The 20,283-nt window shown below is 43.0% G+C and overlaps 1 protein-coding gene across 3 annotated transcripts in view; it reads left to right on the top strand.

Annotated features, from left to right (window-relative positions):
* Nucleotides 1-20,283, top strand: part of arel1 (apoptosis resistant E3 ubiquitin protein ligase 1) — an 82,220-nt gene that overhangs the window by 52,814 nt on the left and 9,123 nt on the right. For 2 of the 3 annotated variants that reach the window (XM_038774310.1, XM_038774319.1), the window contains 10 exons: nt 1,011-1,264; nt 5,224-5,301; nt 5,796-5,937; nt 7,950-8,071; nt 8,363-8,438; nt 12,305-12,414; nt 13,990-14,163; nt 15,099-15,224; nt 17,175-17,304; nt 18,120-18,178. In XM_038774310.1, coding sequence (XP_038630238.1) covers nt 1,011-1,264; nt 5,224-5,301; nt 5,796-5,937; nt 7,950-8,071; nt 8,363-8,438; nt 12,305-12,414; nt 13,990-14,163; nt 15,099-15,224; nt 17,175-17,304; nt 18,120-18,178 — 1,271 coding nt within the window. The remainder of the gene's footprint in view (nt 1-1,010; nt 1,265-5,223; nt 5,302-5,795; nt 5,938-7,949; nt 8,072-8,362; nt 8,439-12,304; nt 12,415-13,989; nt 14,164-15,098; nt 15,225-17,174; nt 17,305-18,119; nt 18,179-20,283) is intronic. The other variant, XM_038774316.1, reaches the window with a different exon arrangement.

The raw sequence follows: 20,283 nt of genomic DNA, 5'->3' as shown, positions 1-20,283 counted from the left end.
CCAGGGTTGTATTTTAGAATTTAGAAGATCGCGGGAATTTTACCAAAGTTTTCATGATGATAAAAGGTAATAGATTAAGTAGAGAGAAACTATTTCTGCTGGTTGCGCAGTCTCAGATTAGGGGGGGTATGGTCTAAAGATTTGCAGGGAGAAGTTAGGAAAGACATCTGCTTATAAAGAGGGATGGAAGTTTAGAGTTTTGTCAGACCTCAAATCTAAGATTGATGACTTTTTGTTAACCAAAGTTATTAAGGGATTTGGGCCAAATACCACTGTGGAGTTAGTTTGAAGATCAGTCATGATCTCATTGAATGATGGAATAGGCTTGAGGGGCTAAATGGCCTATTCCTGTTCCAATGTTCCTTCAGTTGCCAACACCTGAAGCTCTGGAATTCCCTTCTAAAACTCTGCCTCGACTTCTGTCTCCTTCTTTAAGATTCTCCTCACCTCTAAGCTTTAAACCATCTGCCCTGTTATCTCCTTTTGTGGCATGGTGTCAAGCTTTCTTTGGTAATGCTCCTGTGAAGTGCCGTAAAGCATTGTAAAACCTGAAAGGTACCATTAAATGGTTATTGTTGAAATTCGCATCAGACCAGCCTGACAGAATATAATTTCAAGATCAGGTGCTGATACTTATAGTCTTGTTGTTGATTTTCAATAACAGAAGGCAAGAGAACAGTGTTAGGACTTTAGGCTTTAACTTTTTCAAGCCTTCCTAAAAATGGCTTTGCTGGAAACTGCCTCGCTGGAAACGTGGCAACTACCTACATTTTGCAGAAATGAACTCAGGGGTTCAGTGTCTGGGGAATCGCATGAGTAGACTTGCATTCCATCATTCCCTGTTACAGCTTTCCTGAAAAAACCCTTGAGAAAGACCATGCTTGGGATTGTAGCACTTGACAAAAAGTGAGTGATTAATACTGACCTAACGCAACCTACACTCTTGACTAAAGGGGTTTCTGTGTGGAAAGAATTATGCGCATTAACTAGTTGCCTTTTCTTGACATTAGAGAATGAAAAGAACACGGTAGAAAAGAATGTGTCAACTCCAGGAATCAGTGTTTACTTCGAAACGTACTTGTACAGCACAGCAAATTATGCTCACACTCAGTGGCAATTATCACCAGTCACAACTGCTACCATGGGTCGATACCCGTCAACTAACACAGATGAAGAAGAAGACGAAAAAGATGTGGATCAGGAAAATCAGACAGCTGAGAAAGTGAAGAAACCAAAAAAGGTTTATTGTTACATATCACCAAAGGTAACAATGCACCCACTAAGTTGCGAGAAAATTGTTCTAAAAGTTAATATTAGAACTAGAACATCAGAGGCTGAAATTTACCACCACCCCCTCCCCCCCTTCAGTTGCAACACAGGGAAGGGTAGCAAAATGGCACAGGAAGGCATTGGAAATAGGCTATGGGGGGCTTCCTGCTGCCATGTCATTTTAGCACAAGTTGGAAAGGTAGCTGACAAGCTGCTCATTGGGAGCCCATGTGAACTATTGAAGTGGCCAGTTAAGGGTTTTGCCATCTCCCTTTGTTGACATTTTGCTAGCAGAAAGAGGAGACTGCTGGGCAATCCCTGGCAACCTCTCAGCGGGCTCCAGAAGGGGTAGGGTGCTCACTGGATGGAGGGGCCTCTGGCAGCAATGGACGCAACTGATGCAATGGAACAGACTGCCCTCGGTAATGTGTCCCAATTCTCACTGGGGCCTGCCTATCTGACCTCTGGCCATTCACCTGACTTGGGGTGGGGCATATCTATTAATGCATTCTCACCCTGCAAGCACACTCACAGCATGGCCACTCCTGAAGCTGCCGAGGTGTAGCCCTGACAGACTGTCACTGGCAAGATGTGACCCTATGTCCCACCAAAGTATAGTCACTCCTAATTTAGCCCCTTGTGGCGGGACATCTGTCACCTCCTTTGAATTCCACCTCGGGTCTCTGGATCACCTACAATTTTGTGGCTCCTAACCTAGAAGGCAAATTCATCTTTTTTAAATTACAAAATTGTTGACTGGCTCCAAAGATGGCGCGTATACAATTGTTACTATTACAGGATGATATTCCCATGTAGGATACTGTGAAGCCATACGTTAAAGGTAATGCTTGTAATTGCTTAATTGGGAGAAAGAGTCAGTCGTGAGAGGTGGTAAGTGGAGGCTAGTTGCTTCTATCCTTTTATTGCTGGGGAGGAGAATATTACAGATTGATTTGTTGACTTCTTATCGAGCAGCTCAATAGTAATATTGGCAGGTGCTTCGGAGCACGTCTCTTGTGTTATGATCTTGGTAGAGACCAGTAACAGGTTTAACTTTCTTGTTACAATCCGATAAACCCAGGCATTTGCCAAATAAATGACACCACAAGATTCACGATTTAAGAATTTTACTACACCAAGATCAAAAACATTACTGTACCTTGAATAGTTAAAGATATTAAAAGTATACTGAACACCATTACTAATCTGAGCTAAACTGCCCTAATCAAAGGTACACAAGGGTTGTGATTTCTTGGACTTTCTGTTTGCGTCCATCAAGATTGTACCTTCAGAGGGCAGCACGGTGGCCTAGTGGTTAGCACAACCACCTCACGGCGCTGAGGTCCCAGGTTCGATCCCGGCTCTGGGTCACTGTCCGTGTGGAGTTTGCACATTCTCCCCGTGTCTGCGTGGGTTTTGCCCCCACAACCCAAAAATGTGCAGAGTAGGTGGATTGGCCACGCTAAATTGCCCCTTAATTGGAAAAAATAATTGGGTAATCTAAATTTAAAAAAAAAAGATTGTACCTTCAGAACCCCTCCAACCATTCCTCACTAGTAGACTTCGCAGTCAACATGGCCTTTGCTAGCCTGGTTCTATTATTCTTTAACTCCTGGGTTTTGCATCTAAAATTATCTCCTTTTCTTCTCCGCTTAGCTATCAACTCTCTATTGGGAGTCTTTTAGTTAGCAAGAGTTTTAAACTCTTTTCACCAACACACTATGATCCTTGAAAGTGATGTTTGCTGCACCAGGCTTGTTCTGAACTAAAATTTAAACATCTGCTTGGAACAGAATCATACCCACATTCTGCTCACCTTTATAATTAACTTCCGGTTGACTCTTTGCGATTCTGTTGTTTATCTCCCAGACAACCTGGTCATGGGATCATTTACTGAATGCCAGGTGTTCTGCCAGAAATCCTCTTTTTGAGAAATCTGGTTCTCACAGGGACCATCACCACAACATAAAAGTTAGACTCGCCCCCAAAAGCACATGGATCATTACATTGGAGACAAAGTACCTTAGCTGTTGAGTCAGGCAGAGCACAGTTTTGCATACTGTCTAGTTTCCATTCAAATAGATTTTGTAGCTGAATGCATGTTAAGCAGCTGTGTTTATCTTAATTCTACTTTCAATTCAAGCTGCTAGGAAGTGAAAGAAAGAAGGACTTGCATTTATATAGTGCATGTCACAGCTTCACGTTCCAAAATATTTTACACCCAATTAAGTACTTTTGAAGTGTCACTATTGTAATGTATCAAAATGTTATCTAACCTGGGTATTCCTCAGGATTCACAGCACATGAAATGTGTTTAATGTTATTGCAATATTAAAGCAGAACTGAATCTGAAACTTTCCCCTGGACCAAACAAGTAAGAATTGTGATATATTAGAATGGTTTATTAATTGGTTATGCTGGGTAGTACTGTACTTAGACTCCAATGAAACTGTGCACTCAATCCTGAGGTTAGCTCATTAGAATAGTTTCAGATGCAGGCCAAGGCAATGTGTAAGCTTTGAGTGTGGAAAATGGTGTGTTCATGCAATTAAAAAACGTGGAGACAAAAATCTGCAAGCCTTTAAAGCTTCAAAAATCATTATTAGTCTTCACCAAAACTTTTTAAAAATAAATTTAGAATTTCTAATTAAGGGGCAATTTAGCGCGGCCAACCTACTGACCCTGCCCATCTTTTGGGTTGTGGGGATGACACCGACGCAGACACGGGGAGAATGTGCAAACTCCACATGGACAGTGACCCTGGGCCAGGATCGAACCCGAGTCCTCGGTGCCGTGATTCAACAGTGCTAACCACTGTGACATTACTGTCCCGCCTTTACCAAGACGGAAGGGTTGTGAAATTAAGATAATCTGAGTAGAGACGAAGGAAAGGAACCAAAGAACCGCAGAAAGCTATGGCACAAAGATGCCATTTAGCCCTTCGTGTCTGTGCTGGCCCCCAAAAAAGGAAAAAATTAATAAACTAGCCACTCATTTTAACTCCACTTTCCAGCACCTGTCTGAGGCCTTGCAGATTACAACACTTCAGGTGCATACCTTTTGAATGAGTTGAGCATTTCAGCCTCCACCACCAATTCAGGAAATGATTCCAGATGCTTACCACCCTCTGAATGAAAAGGCTTTTCCTCATGTTGCCTCTACTCCTTCCACCAATCAGATAATTGACCTCTCAGCTAGGGTAAACCGGTCTTTCCTGTGTACTCTATCTAGGCCCCTCCCAATCTTGTATACCTTAACTAGGTCACAAGACCTTGGAAGAAGGTCCAGCCTCCAACTGCTTTCTGAGGAGGAGAATTTCATGGACAAATGATCCCTGAAGGAAAGATTTCTCCTGATCTCGGCCTTAACAGTGATACCTCTCATTCTTAAACTGAATCCCCTAGTTCTAGACTCCCTTAGGTCAAGTCTCCCTTATCTTCAGGTAATGCAGAATTGTCCCCATTTGATAAGCCAAGGAGCATCCTGTTTATAAGTTATTGCCAAATTTTGTCTTTTCCTCTCCTCTCTTGAAAACATTCAGCCTCTGGCAACTTATCCAACTGGCAATTCATCATTGGGATCAAGAAGCTATTTGGCTGTTCAGACCATTGTAACTGAGTTTGAACTTGTCTTCACCTCTCATATGTGCACGCCTTCATGAGGAGCGATGCTGAAGAGTCCGGAGCTGGAATCCCAGCGGCTTGAATTTCCTTTTCCCACACTTCCGTCAAACCAGGGTTGCTGCAGCCTATTATTTCATAGCCTCTTCTCGCTCTTCTGTACCCACCACTGGGCCTAGCAATCCCATGCAGAAAGTCACTGGAAGGTTGTGATATAACTCTCAACTCTTGCCCTCCACCGTAACATGCTAAATATACAATCACTAAGCATTTTGCAACAATGTACTTGGCAGCTAGTGTAAACAGAACAGTAAACCGAATATTTGTTTTCCAGCAATTCTCAGTGAAGGAGTTTTACCTGAAAATCATCCCTTGGAGACTTTTCACTTTCAGAGTATGCCCGGGAACAAAGGTGGGTCTGGGGTGTGCACTGACAATGGAGTGTTTAATTATGTCATGTTACGGTGAGGGCGAGCGAGGTGGTATGCTGTGTATTTGTATTGACCTGATCAATCCAATGTTTAATTTCTGAGAGTTGGCTAATTTCAGCTAAGATAGCTGGAAGGCTCTACAATTGACCCACCATCACGGATCGATGGGAAGAATTAACTAGTATTATGAGTCTTCATCATAGTCCAGTGAACTTTCATTGGCTGGCCACTGTTTGTAGGCACCCAGCGAAGACAGAGTCAAATTCAATTGTGATTCTCCCCACTCTCCACTACAACTTAAACACTCTGCTACTGTTCAGACACACTAACGCAGATTAGCTGCTTGGATGGGACTCTGGCAGATTAACAGGTCCTGGAGTAGAATCACAGCAGGAGTCAATAGTTTTGATAAAATACAGAAGTGAACCGGGAAAATTGAATGGTAAAAATAATATAGTGCCTTTTTTTTTCTCAGTTTTTCTACCATGGTCCAGACCCAGTGCATAAGTTCCTGACTCTAGTGGTAGATGATGGGATACAACCTCCTGTGGAACTCAGCTGCAAAGAAAGAAACATCATGGCAGCAACATTTATCCGTTTCTTACATAATAACATTGGTAATGATCAAAACCTTCAACTCCTGTACTTGTCTGTTGTGGAGGTGTGTGTGAGAGAAGGAATACGTTGCTGTTAACTCAAGGAAAAATCAAACTTGGCAGCCAAAGAGAACACGTTAGCATCAGAACCATGCCAAGTGCTGCTTGGATAAGAATTCCGTCCCCTAATTTCTCGTCCGGCAAATTGCCCATGTTTTCAGGTCATGCAGTGAATGAGCTTTGAGAAGCTGCCAAGTGGTGGCTAGGCACTTATTAGGGTGCAAAAAGGAAGAAAAATTGGCAGTTGAGTCATTTTGAATCGTTCAATCGCATCTTCATGTGGCTGGATCAAGTTACTGCTGTCTGTCCCATTGCCTCAGGCCTATTGTATATAAATGGGAACAAGAGACCTATGTGAGGAAAAGAAAAATTGTAATTTGTTAAAGAAAAAGAAACGGTTGCTTTCATTGAGACCAGTCTACACTTACCTTTGCTGTTCCCTTGTGTTCAGCTGTCTTCTGCCTCTGCAGTTCATTCTTACCCTCCCGTATAAAATACTTGGTATCAAATATATGTGTAGAGTTGCTTCAGACGTTTAGCGTTTAATTGTTTTATGCAGGTTTGTAATTGGTCACACATTGTAAACTGGTCATTGGAATTTATTGTCTATCATGTATTCTGTTCTTTTAAATTGTTCCAATTGTAGGCGAAAGTAAGTATGAGGCATGGTAGCACATTGGTTAGCACTATTGCTTCACAGTGACAGGGACCCGGTTTCGATAACTGGCTTTGGTCACTGTCTGTGGGGAATCTGCACGTTCTCCCCATGTCTGCGTGGGTTTTCTCCGGGTGCTCCAGTTTCCTCCCACTAAGTCCAGAATAGACCTGCTTGTTAGGTGAATTGGACATTCTGAATTCTCCCTCCATGTACCCGAACAGGCGCTGGAGTGTGGCGACGAGGGGCTTTTCACAGTATCTTCATTGCAGTGTTAATGTAAACCTACTTATGACATTAATAAAGATTATTATTATATTATATGCGTATAGCAAGCAATTTGAAAAGCAAATAGCATGTTGGCCTTTATTGCAAGTGAATTGGAGTACAGCAATTAGATGTCTTGTTGGAATTGTACAGGACTGTATCGCGACTATTCCGAGAGCACTGTGCACAGTTTTGTTTTCATGTTTAAGGAAGGATTACTTGCATTAGAGGTGGTACAACAAAGGTTCACTAGATTGGTTGTCTCATGATAACGAGGCTGAGTAAATTAAGATAATGGTCTCTGGTGTTTAGAGGAATGACAACTGATCTCATTGAAACAAATTGTGAAGGGGCTTGATGGGTGGAGATTTGTGAGGTTATTTCTCCTGACTGAACACATTTTCTTTAGAGCAGGGAAGGCTGAGGGGATTGATGTGTATAAGATTATGAGGGGGTTTGTACAGGGTAAATAGGAAGCAGCTGTTCCCCTTGGTTGAGGGGTCAATCCCATGAGGGGCAGGGGATTTGAGAAAAACCATTTCAGTCAGAGGGTGGTGAGAACCTGAAGTGTGCTGCCTGGGAAGGCAGTGGAGGCTGGAATCCTCAACCTTTAAAAAGCACTTGGATGAGCACTTGATATGGGACAAATGCTGGTAAATGGGATTAGTGCGAGATTAGGGGTGGTTATTTTCAGTGCAGATTCAATGGGCCAAAGGGCCTTTTCTGCGCTCAGTGACTATGACATGAGCTCAGGATAAGGGGACAATTATTTAGGACTTGGAGGAACTTCTTCACATGGAGGATTGTTAATCTTTGGAATTTTCTACCCAAAAGGTTGTGGACCCTCCATTGTTGAGTACATTTAAGGCTCCGATAGACAGGTTTTTGGTCTCTCAGAGAATCAATGGATATCGGAAGTGTGTAGGCAAAGTGGAGTTGAGGCGGACATTAGATGATTTTAATAAATGGAAGAGCATGCTCAAAGGGGCCATTTGCCCTCATTTTGTATGTTCTCTTTATATAAAAGCATTTTGTTTTGTCTCTCTCCCAGGAGGTTCTGAAACCTTCCAAGACAAAGTGAATTTCTTTCAGCAGGAACTTCGTCAAGTACACGTGAAGCGATCACATACAAAGATTTCCCTAAAAGTCAGCCGCCACAGTTTTCTTGAGTCGGTGAGTTTAATGTGTTGTCTGAGATCTATATACTCTGCTAAGTAAGGTAATTTCTAAAATTTGTAGTGTCCAGAACAATTTCTCCTTAATGTCGTCCATTATTTTATTTTTGTTTTTCACCAAATTTAGGTGCATTCCGTTAGTGTGTAAGTTCAGGCATTCATCTGACAGGAGATTGTAATTTAAGGAATCTAATCTAATGTGTAACTTCGAAATTTTTAACTTTGACAGCAATTCTAATTCTAGCTTAGTTTGTCTTTAATCCCTGATTTAAATTTCTGCACCCACTAGTCCCTGAAAGCTACACGAAACTTCTCAGTCTCTGATTGGAGCAGGAATTTTGAGGTGATCTTTCAGGATGAAGAAGGTCAGTACTAAAGCGTGATCAAATTTTTGCAATGCTTGAATGGGACAAACCCGTCTTGCTTTAAAAGCTAATTGATCAAGGTTGACAAATGTGTGCTGTGATGATAAATTGATATGACTGAGATTTTACTAGGTTTGCTTTGGACGTTGTGGGATTTCGCAGAACCTAGTTGCCTTGAGAGCTTTACTGTTGTTAGCCCTCTCCCTTTGGATTTAACCCACAACATGTATCTATATTACATCACAAAACAGCACAAATTAACAGCGTTATACTAAGATACAGTAAGGAAAGTAGTGCGGCAATAAAATATCAATTCTGCTCTATTAGTGCGAAGGTTTGTTAGTTACTGTTGTCTTCCCTTTTCTGTAACTTTTGTTTGCTATGTCAGTTTAGAGATCCTTGAGGAAACCTGCTCGTGGATTTGCTACTATATAAATATCTTCTATGAATTGCATAAGAGTAACCCAGCTGATTCATTATTATGCCTGCACAAAATCAAAATACTACAGCTGCTGGAAATCTGAAAATGCTGGAAATCCTCAGTCGGTCTGACGTCATTTGTGGAGAGAGAAACCGAGTTAATGGGTAGAATTTAATGCTTGATGAGCGCACTTGGCGATGGAACTTAGAGTAACCGTGAATCCCGGTCCTGCCCAAATCCAATAAAAAAATTGCAGTATTGTGGCAGCCAGTGTAAATTAGCGGCCGCATTGGGCATGCGGGGTCACGGGCACGGCAAGCGCCGTGTCCAATGGTGACCTGCTGCCAACTTTAAAAGCAGTGTCCACGTGCGGTTAATTAATCCGTAGCCACAGCTGGTGGGAGGGGAGCACCGGCAGCCAGCCAGCCCCTCATTTCCCTGATGACTTCCTTAGAGCCCTGTTGGAGGCTATTACTGAAAGGGGGGTGGGGGGGGGGGGGGGGGGGGGGGGGGGGGAGACACCCTAAAGCCAAAGGATGGAAGGAGGAGGTCACCTCATTAAAACCAAGAAGGCCTGGACCAAAGTGCAGCAGAGGTCAGCAGCCATAGCCTGGTCTAGCGAACCTAGATTTAGAGCTGGAAAAGGTTCAAAGACCTTCTGCACTCTGAACAGGTGAGCTCCGAGTGGGCATTGTGCAGAATGGGACACTGAGGAAGGGTTTCAGGAAGTCTCGGAGTACACATGTCTGTGCGCCTCCAAGCTGCAGGGATGAATCTGCAGCCTTTGGTCCATCAAAGGATCAGTTGTGTAAAGGGGGGAGAAACGTTCTCAACTCTCTGAGGGGGTGGTCTGAGTTGGGGGCAACATTGTATGCTGCTGGAGGTACTCAAAGGTATCAGCACTCAATGGGTCTCTGCATTTAGTTACAGAAGAAATATAACCACAATGATCATGAGCGACCTGTCACTGGTGGAGAGGGGGGCGATTCTCCAAGACGCTAGCCCGAGCCAGGATTCCCACTGACCCGTTGAATCGGGCGTGAGGCCCAAAATGGGATTCTCGCTGGATGTCAAACCCATCACAAGTCTCCCAGCCCGCTCCCCTACTGAGATCAGGTTCTCGCCCGGAACTCATTAGCATCCATTGCAATCTCATGGGCAAGATTAAAGTGAAATGCTGCAGCTTCCCAGGATGCTCCTGACTACCCTAGCTGGGAGTCGCATGGGCGGCAATCGGCACTAGTCCTTAAAAGAGAGTACCAGGTTCTGTGGACTCCAAACGGGGGAGCAAGGGTCTGAGTTCCTTCTCTGCACTTACTTCTAGGGTGCCAAGGACAGTCTTTCAGGGAAGGTGGGGGTCAGCTGGGGGCTTAGGCTGGGCTGGAGGTACGCAGGTTGAGGCGCTTTCCAGGGATAGGCAAATCTTCCCTCTGTCGCCTTGGAAACCTTGATTCTCTTCCAGCATGTCATGACAACAACTATGAGCGACACTCACTCGGATAAGTACTCCAGGGCGTCCCCGGATCGGTTGAGGCATGTGAACTTTTCTTCAACAGCCCAATAGTGCTCTGTATCGCCATCCTTGTGGATACAGAGCAGTGATTATATCTCTCCTCCGGTACCTGACAGGCATCATCAACCACCTTTTCAGCGGGTAACCCTTGTCGCCAATCAACCAACCGTTGAGGTGAGCTGGAGCAGCAGACATCCTGGGCACCTGCGACTGGTGATTGTATGCATGTGCGAGCTGCCCAGTTACCTTGCCCACAAATGCAGAATTGCATATAATCTAAATGTTCATAGACTGAAAACTTTCCAGTTCACAAAGGCACCCGTCTGGCCAGCTGGCGCCTTGATGGCTATATGGGTGCAATCAGTAGCACCCTGGATGCAAGGGAACCCTGCAATGGTGGTAAATCCTCGTACCCACTCAACCTGACTGACCTGGTCTGTGCTGAAATGAATGGATCTTTTCACAAGTCTGAACAGGGCATCAGTGACCAGCCGGATGTAGCTGTCTGGGAGACTCAACATTGATTACCCACCATAATCCACAGACATAAAGTTTTAGTGCCACAGTGACCTTCAGAGCTATGGACGTTGAGTATTCACCCACACAACTGGGGGCTATCTCTGGCCCAATCATCTGCAGATACCCATCATGGTTTCCCTTGGACGCCAAAGTTTCCTCCTCTGGTTATGTCAAGGTAGTCTGAAAGGTGCCTGTGCACCCTCGCAGCAAGGTAGCAGTGTCTTCTGTGAGCTTGGTCTTGCCCTCTTCTGGTGGCCCTGATCACCCTGTGCCTGTATCTCTGCCGCTGGGGATTGCCTGTGACCACCAGGCCTCCTCACTCTTAGTTACCTCTCCTGCACCGAGGAGACAATACCCATCTACAGGTTTGCAAATGGGGCTCACCCATGCGCAAAGGATGACCGAGGGATCCAAACCTCTGGTGCCAGAAGACAGCAATGTCCTGTGAGCTCCACACTCGAATGAACCCAACACAGAAACCACTCCATCAAGGCTCCAAGACGCACCTTACTTCACTCCCAGAAACTCCTAATTCCTCAGCCAGTGTGTGCATTAAACCCCATTTTTCCCACCCATGCATGAAAAAAAATCAAATTTGGTTTGTCCGCCTGCCTATGTTGACCGTGCAACAAGCTTAAAATCACACGGGTACGGTTAAATTCTGGTCTGTTGGGATTTTAATCCCCTTAACTATCTCCATTATCAGTGGGAGCCACTGCCGATCTACGCCTGCCCCACCGTCTGAAATATCGCGCAAGTGTGCAATGATATTGGGACGTGCACCCGACATTATTATATGCGATTTACTACAGTTCCGGGTGGGGCGCACGCCCGCCAGTAAAATTCTACCCAATGTGTCCGATCAATGCTTTTCAATAAAATTGGGAAATGTTAGAAATATAATAGGATATAAGTAAGTGAAAAGGGGGAGGATGGGGAAAAACAAAAGGGGAAGGCTGTGATGGGGTGGATTATTTAATTATGTATCTGCCGCAACTCTTTCCTTGGCACCTGTCTTTGCTTCTGACTTATTCCAATTTAAAGTCCATCCAATTCGGTTCCAGATCTTCTTTGCATTTTTCCATCCGCTGCTCTTGCTGCTTCTTGAGATACACACTTAAAGCTATGTTGTCACATTTATCAGCTATCCAAAGCATTTTGCTGCAAGATCGCAACTTTTGTGTGCTTGAGGGAAACCTTTCAGGTGATCTTAGTTCACCCATCCAGACAACTCTGAAGTTACCCCCCCCTCATTGCAGTAATTAATTCTTAATATGATTTCATAGTTACTACTTGTACATTAATAACAATTTTCCAATATCAATGCCAGATTTACCTTGGGGAAGAATGTAACCTTACTTTCCTAGCGTAATGCTGGAGGAATCTCAGGATGCTTTTGTGTATTTTTTTCAGCATTGGATTGGGGTGGTCCACGCAGGGAATGGTTTGAATTGACATGTAAAGCGCTCTTTGACAAAAGCAACGGTCTGTTCATGCACTTCAGTGACAATAACCAGGGGCTGGTGAGTGTATATTTCACTTAAAATTCTGCAAAGTAAGATTTAATTTCAGCTTTTAATAAATGATTGCTTATTAAAGCCCGAGAAAATAGTATTCCTTTCGGGGGTGGGGGGGGGGAATTATATTTTAAATGTGATAGGTAGGCTAATTGGGCGATGCATTGAGCTAGAATTCTGTCCTTTTGCCACTGTTTCCTGTATTGTGGAAAGCTCCTCTTTGCTGGCTTTAGGAGCTCTACATGAAATGAACTTAATGTGATTCCATTATTTAAAGGGAAGCACATGTTGGTCAAATTAGCGTCCGTAAAAATAAAGGAACATGCAATCAGATGTTGATGACTGCTGACTTAAGGCTGAATTCGGTTTTGTGATTTTCCTCTGCTGGTTCTGATGCTTCCAATTTAAATATGCAGACTGAAGTAAAACAGACAATGCTGGAAAAGCCCTTCTGGTGTGGTCGCGTATGTGGAGAGAAAAACAGAGTTAACGTTTTGAGTTGGTCTGACTCTTCCCTGGGTGGTCACAGTCAGAAAACGGGGTTCGAAGCTTGCATCGTGGGCTGGAGGGAGGATGGAGGAACCCACTCCGTCTTCTCTAGTCAGCGTTTCAGTTGCTTCTTCTCTTACTGCAAGGAAAGCAGAAGCTTAAAACACACAAAAGGTGGACCTATCACATCACCAACACCCAGTGATTCTAACGTGGTTGTCACCAGTACATTCCCCCTTGCAACTTTAATTAATTCATATCTGGGAACCACCCTCTCACAGCGAGGGCCCTGTTGTTAAAATGATTGCATTCAAGATATTTCCATAATGGCTCAAATAAATTTGTGACTGGGGACCTCCTCTCAGCTAGGGTCCTATTATCTAAGCGATTAGGCTTAATGGTTTGTCTCCCAAAAGTTGAATACCTCATGTGATTGCCTTGCATGGGGACAGAGCTGTGGTTCACTGATATTCCCCGTCATTGCCCTTGATGGATCTTTGCAGGCCTGCTGGGCGGGATTCACCGTACCACCACACCCGTTTTCGGGTGCAGCGCACCCCTGCCGGCAGCGGGACCCTCCGTCCCATCAGCCAGCCAATGGGGTTTCCCATTGTGGGCATACCCACGCCATGAGTACGCTGCCTACGAAACAGAGGATCCTGCCGACGGAGAATCCAGCCCGCTATCTCGATCCTAATGGATTGAGATGTGGAATGCACAGTGACCCAAATTGGGGTATCCATCTTTAGCTTGAGTTCCAGTCACCTTTAGTCTCTGTTTTAAAAAGTCTCAGTTTTTCAAAGTTCAATTAAGGCTTCTAGCCGGTGGATTAAAATCATTATATGACATTAAACACACTTTCATGACACACCACCACAGTGACTAACCTGGAGAAAGCCTGAGGCTGTGAAAGGTACCAAATAAACACAAGCTTGTTCTTTTTCTCTTGCTGCAGGTAGGAAATACCAATTTGTGACTTTGCATATGTAGCATATTTATGATTATCTACTATATTATTGAGAATATATTCAGTTTTGTGTGGGAATGTATTTACTTAATGACAAGAGGGAATTATTTTCTTTGCCTGTTCAGGTGCATCCAAACCCAGAACGATTACCTCATCTCCGACTAAAGTTATATGAGTTTGCAGGAAAAATAGTTGGGAAGTGCTTATATGAATCTGCCCTAGGTTACAAACAGCTGGTTTGTGCACGCTTTACTCGATCATTCTTGGCACAAATTATTGGACTCCGGATGCACTATAAGGTAATCAGGTTTATTGATTAATGTACTTGTAGTGGCCTTGGAATACAAATAACCTTTCATCAGAACTGGAAGATATAAAATATTAACAGTTTTTAATGACAAACGGTCTTGCTTTGTTTCTCTCCCCACAGATGATGCCTGACCCCCTCAGTATTTTTTTACTTTTATTTCAGATTTACAGCATCCACAGTAATTTGCTCTCATTTTAAGATGCATATACTTGTGTAAAGACCCACATGATTTCAGGCTGACCTGATGCAGGTTTTGAATTGTCCCAACAATGTGACCTCCACCATCCCCACAAACATTCCTCCTAGTCCAACAAATCTCGGACCTGATTAGTGTTTACAGGGCTATGTTTTTAATTCTGAATGGATTCTCTTTCCCTGCCTCCTTCTCCTCCAGCATTACATTGCACCCCGATACCATGGAACCAATGGTTGCCTCCAGGATGGAGCAGCAGATTATTCAGAATGTGAAACTTCAGATTAAAGCAGCTAGAATAAGAGCGCAGCTTGTTGATTTAAATGCTTTTAATCAATTATACTCAAATGTAATCTTCTATTTCTATTAAATGAGTCCGTGGAAGTTGAAAATAGAATGATTGGTCTGTTGGAAACCAGTTTGTTGGGGGTTGGTTGTAAATTTCTCACCATGTGCCTTAATTTGTTACTTTGCACTCTGCATCCAATCTAAATTGCTCAATTGCTTCTGATTAGATGTTGATGCAGATTACAAATGTAGGCCACCGCTGAATGCTGACACAGAAGGAAAGGAAATCCTAAATATGCCTTTTTCTTGTAATAGTGTCAGTGACCCAAATGAGAACAAATTCACCTCACTGTTCATGTCTTTGTCGCTTTGTCAAGTACCAGAATGTTAGCCTTTGTGATTACATTTACACCACACCTCTGTCTTATCACCTCTGCTTGCAGTATTTTGCAACAGATGATCCAGAATTCTACAAGAGTAAAGTATGTTACATCTTGAAAAATGATGTGAGCGAAATGGACCTTGTTTTTGCTGAGGAAAAATATAACAAGTCGGGTCACTTGGAAAAGGTAGAGTTGTTCAGTAAATTCACTTGATAGGTCTGCTGTGCAAACTTTTTTCAAAATAAATTTAGAGTATCTAATTATTTTTTTCCAATAAAGGGGCAATTTAGCATGGCTAATCCACTTAACGCTGCACATCATTTTGAGTTGTGGGGTGAGACCCACACAAACACTGGGAGAATGTGCAAACTTCACACGGACAGTGACCCAGGGCTTGGATTGAACCCGGGTTCTCAGCGCCATGAGGCAGCAGTGCTAACCATTGGGTCACCCTGCCTCCCTCTCTGCTATGCAATCTCACATTGTGCCCTCTTGCTGCCTCACGGAAACAGTCTAGCATTATTTACTCTGTTGTATACTTTATGATCTTGAACATCTCTATCACCTCCATCTCTACTTCAGTAAAAATAAGCCAAAACTTCTTAATTCCGTTTTCATAACTAACCCATCACTCCTGATAACATCCTAGAGAACCTTGCTGCACATTTTCCAGGTTTTATGTCCCTTTTATAACCAGAGGGCACAGACTAAGATGATAGGCAAAAGAGTCAGAAGTGACACAAAACATCTATTTACACAACACGCTATTGTGATCTGGAATACACTACTGAAAAGATGTTGGAGGCAGATTCAATAATGATTTTCAAAAGGGAACTGGTAAATAATTTCAGGGCCCCGGAGAAAGAGTGGGATTAGTTGGATAGCTCTGCCATAGAGTCAGCACAGGAAAGGTGGACTGAATGGTCTCTCTGTGCTGTATTATTCTGTGATTCTTACAACAGGCTGCCAAAAACTCTATATAATACTCCAACTGCAGTCTAACTAAGGCCATTTACAAGTTCACAATTATCACATTGCTTTATATTCTAGTCACAAAACCAAGGATTTCTTGGTACTCTTGCCAACTTTTGTTAGCATACATATTTGCATGCCAACCATTTAATGTCTAAATGTTTTCACCCTCAGTTCTAAAGTGTATAACTTTTCATGTCGCTGCATTGAAATGCACCTGCCTTTTAGCTGTCTTTTTCACATTTTCCATACTAAACCCTCTCCCAATAATTTGGTGTCATCAGCAAATTTTGAAATTGCTCCTGCCGTTCCTAACTCCTGATCATCTGTCCTAAGTCCTATATCCTAAGTAAAAGTAATGCCTAATATCGACATTTGTGGAGCATCACACATCTATGTTTCCAGACTGAGAAACGTACCTTTATTATTGTTACTAATTTGTTTTGAAAAACCTTTCAAGTTCCTCTTCTCTCATTTTTATCCTTAATTCCCCTTCCGTAGTTTTCCTGTATTTGCTCATTCTTTTTACTTAACTTTTATATTCCGATATAATCCCAATCTTCAATGCACTCCTTTATTTCATTAACTGTAATGTGCTTGATTTGAACATTTTCCGTTCCATTCGCTAATGCTTCCTTCCACTTATTCTGAGCGAAAGGCCATTTTTGGCCTTTTTCTTCAAAGTTAATTATCCTCATCATTTTCTTTTCCCTTTTCTATTCTTACACTGAACCTGTATTTGTGTTCTGCTACCTTTGCATCTACTTGCTCTGCGTCATTACATTACCCACAGCCATTTTTCATTGTTATTAGAGGAGCAGCATGTTACCTCGCTAACCTGTCCATTCCTGTGTCTGGTGGCCACAAAAAGGTATTAATATTACTTTATTTAAGATGCTGTATTTTAAAAACAATCCCTTAAATCATGAAATACCCTTTTGTAGATTGTGAAACCTGTTACATTGAGGGTTTTAACTTTAATCTCAATTTCTGGCTAACATCCCCTCCCTGACTCAGTGCTTTGTACCTGCGCTTTATCCTGGCACCTTGAAACCTACATACCATTCTGGAATCACCGAGTTTACTGCCAGTATCAATGAGAAAGCTTCACCATATCCTTTGTTTGGCTCATCACTTTGAGATTGTTTATTTTCTACCTTACAGGTTGTAGAACTGATAGCAGGAGGTGCACAGGTACCAGTGACTAATGACAACAAAATATTCTACCTGAACATGCTGGCACAGTACAGACTGGCCAACCAGGTGCGACAGGAAGTGGAGTGTTTCCTTAAAGGTATGTTATCACACCTCGTCAGCAGTGATAGAAATTGAATATAAACATTATTCACTTTCCTCCTTTTGAGTTCATATCCATGCATTGGGTACCACAATACATTTTGATATCTTTATTTTTAGTGGCAGCAATATAAATTGAGAAGTTCATTCCAACAGGAAAATAAACCTTGGGTGAAGACATTTATTACACCAGGGTTCTATAAATGTTTGACCCATGAGTTGGGGCTGACGGGCTCAGATATTTTTTTTTTAAGTGCAAAGTACTCTCGCCTCCACCTTGGACCATGTGTTCTCCAAAGTGCAGTGTCGATTGTGAAAAACAGATGAATGATAAATACTCCTCTGGCACTCAATCACGTGTGTCGAAGAGGTGAAAAGAAGAATTCTGAAAGTGGGTGAGAAAAGTAACAGTTGCCTTGGGATCTGGAGGGATGCAAGTTTAAATTGCTGCCCTCACTTCCTGAAATAGCCACGATGAAAGGGGAGGCAATAAGCAATGGGTAAAGAATCTTTCAGTCATATTTGGGTGATCTGGTGCTTTCTAGCAGCAAGGGCATTGACGGTGACTTGGGCATTCTCCGTTTACCAGCTATAAGCACTAAGCCAGGCAACAAAAAAACAGTGGAAATAAAGAAACAAGCAGGAAGAACAAACCTGGAATTGTTGTACCATCCTTGCCTTCAGGGCACCTCCGGGAGAGTTTCCGGCTGGTTAATTACTTTCAAAGTGATGTTGCTGTTTAAAAAGAAAATATGAATTAAGGAAACTTTTCTCTAACTGATGGCTTCAAGTTCTTTTTTCTGTTTTATGCAGGTTTGAATGAGTTAATTCCAGAAAATCTCTTGGCTATATTTGATGAAAATGAATTGGAGGTATGTAATGACACGTGAAGTGACTCATTCCATATCACTGTGACCAATGTCCCCCCTAAATTATTTTCGTGTTTGAGGCCTGTTTTTTGAACATACGGTGCTTAAAATTTTTTTTGAACCACTGCACATGTGCAGTGCCTTAAAGGTGGGGGGGGGGGCAACTTGTAAGCAGCCTGCACCACTTTGGTTGCTGTGTGGCTAAGCATGAGGTTTATGGGGAACATTGGGGACTTTGCCTTCCGGCTAATGCTTTGGCAAATTTGTCAAGATATGCCCTTCGCACTAATCTCTTCATACCACTAGATGGCACTAATGCACTTTGAATGCAAACTGGTGCCAACAACGTTTGTTCATGCTCATTTGAAAGCAAAATACTGGAAATATGAAGGTGCCAGAAAAGCTCAACATGTCTGACAGCATCTATGGAGAGGGAAACAATGTTTTTTTAAATAAATTTAGAGTACCCAATTCATTTTTTCCAATTAAGGGGCAATTTAACGAGTTCAATTCACCTACCTTGCACATCTTTGGGTTGTGGGGGCGAAACCCATGCAAACACAGGGAGAATGTGCAAACTCCACACGGACAGTGACCCAGAGCCGGGAACGAACCTGGGACCTCGGTGCCGTGAGGCAACAGGGCTAATCCACTGTGCCACCATGCTGCCCTGAGAGAGAAACAATGTTAATGTTTCAAGCTCATTATGACTCTTTAGAATATGTTGAGTCTTTTTGTGCATTTTGTTTTTAATGTCTGTTTGCAGGTTGAGGGTATCCCCAAAATGCTATGATACTTAGCGTAGGTGATTTTAAATTGAAGTGCTTGGTGGATAAGTAAGATTACCATTCTGCGACTAAGAGGCTTGGTCTGTTGTCAAGCTACTATCTTCAGGTTTATGAAATGCATGCACATGACTTTCTGAGACGAATAAATTTCTCTTTCCCCTGGAAGCATCTGACATGAATTTATCCAGTCATGTGCGTCATTATGGACGAAGGCCCATGGCCAGCAGTGAAGTGTGACACTGCTCTGAATGTACGTACAATACCGTGGTATTGTTAAAGATCGTGACTTTCACAATTTTTTTTTTGTTAAAAGCTAAATTCAGTCTTCTCGTTTGCTGTTGTTTTAGTTTCTTACATTTTCCCAACCTATTTCCTTTTTAAAAATTTAATTAATAATTTTAAATTTATAGCAGTGTCACACTTAACTGCTGGCCATGGGCCTTCGCCCATAATGACACACAACTGGATAAATTCATGTCAGATGCTTCCAGGAAAAAGATTAATTGATCATTTTTATTGTCACAAGTAGGCTTACATTAGCACTGCAATGAAGTTACTGTGAAAAGCCCCTAGTCGCCACATTCCGGCGCCTGCTTGGGTACACAGAGGGAGAACTCAGAATGTCCAATTCACCTAACAGCACGTCTTTCGGGACTTGTGGAAGGAAACCGGAGCACCCAGAGGAAACCCACGCAGACGCGGGGAGAACATGCAAACACCACACAGGCAGTGACCCAAGCCAGGAATAGAACCTTGGACCCTGGATCTGTGCAGCAACAGTGCTAACTACTGTGCTACCGTGCTGGAGTACCCAATAATTTGTTTACCAATTAAGGGGCAATTTAGAGTGGCCAGTCCACTTATCCTGCACATCGTTCTGGGTTGTGAGGGTGACATCACGCACACAAGGGGAGAATGTGCAAACTCCACACGGACAGTGACCCAGGGCCGGGATCGAACCCGGGTCCTCGGCATCATGAGGTAGCTGTGCGCAACCGTGCCGCCCTTCAAAAATCCTCAAGAGTGTTATTAGCTCTGTCATCACTGTTTCTCAGACTATGTCTTTATCTACATCACCCTATTTTTGCAACTTGCGGCTTCTCTGTTCTCACTCAATAAGTGATTAAAATCCTGTGCTTATCCAGTGTGGTACCGATGTCCAACAGTTGGAAGCTGAAAATGAATAATGGGTTTCCATGGTCTTGGAGAGAGACCGACAGTGGGAAATCTGGAACAGTAGCTGTTCTTTCTCTCAGATTTTCAGCAGTCACAATTTCCACTTTTCTCGTTGAATCGTGACAGCTCTTTCCCCAGGTGTTT

Source organism: Scyliorhinus canicula, chromosome 2, assembly GCF_902713615.1.
Source record: "Scyliorhinus canicula chromosome 2, sScyCan1.1, whole genome shotgun sequence".
Taxonomy (NCBI): domain Eukaryota; kingdom Metazoa; phylum Chordata; class Chondrichthyes; order Carcharhiniformes; family Scyliorhinidae; genus Scyliorhinus; species Scyliorhinus canicula.
The sequence above is the reverse complement of the archived record's forward strand: the minus strand, read 5'-3'. Positions and strand labels throughout refer to the sequence as shown.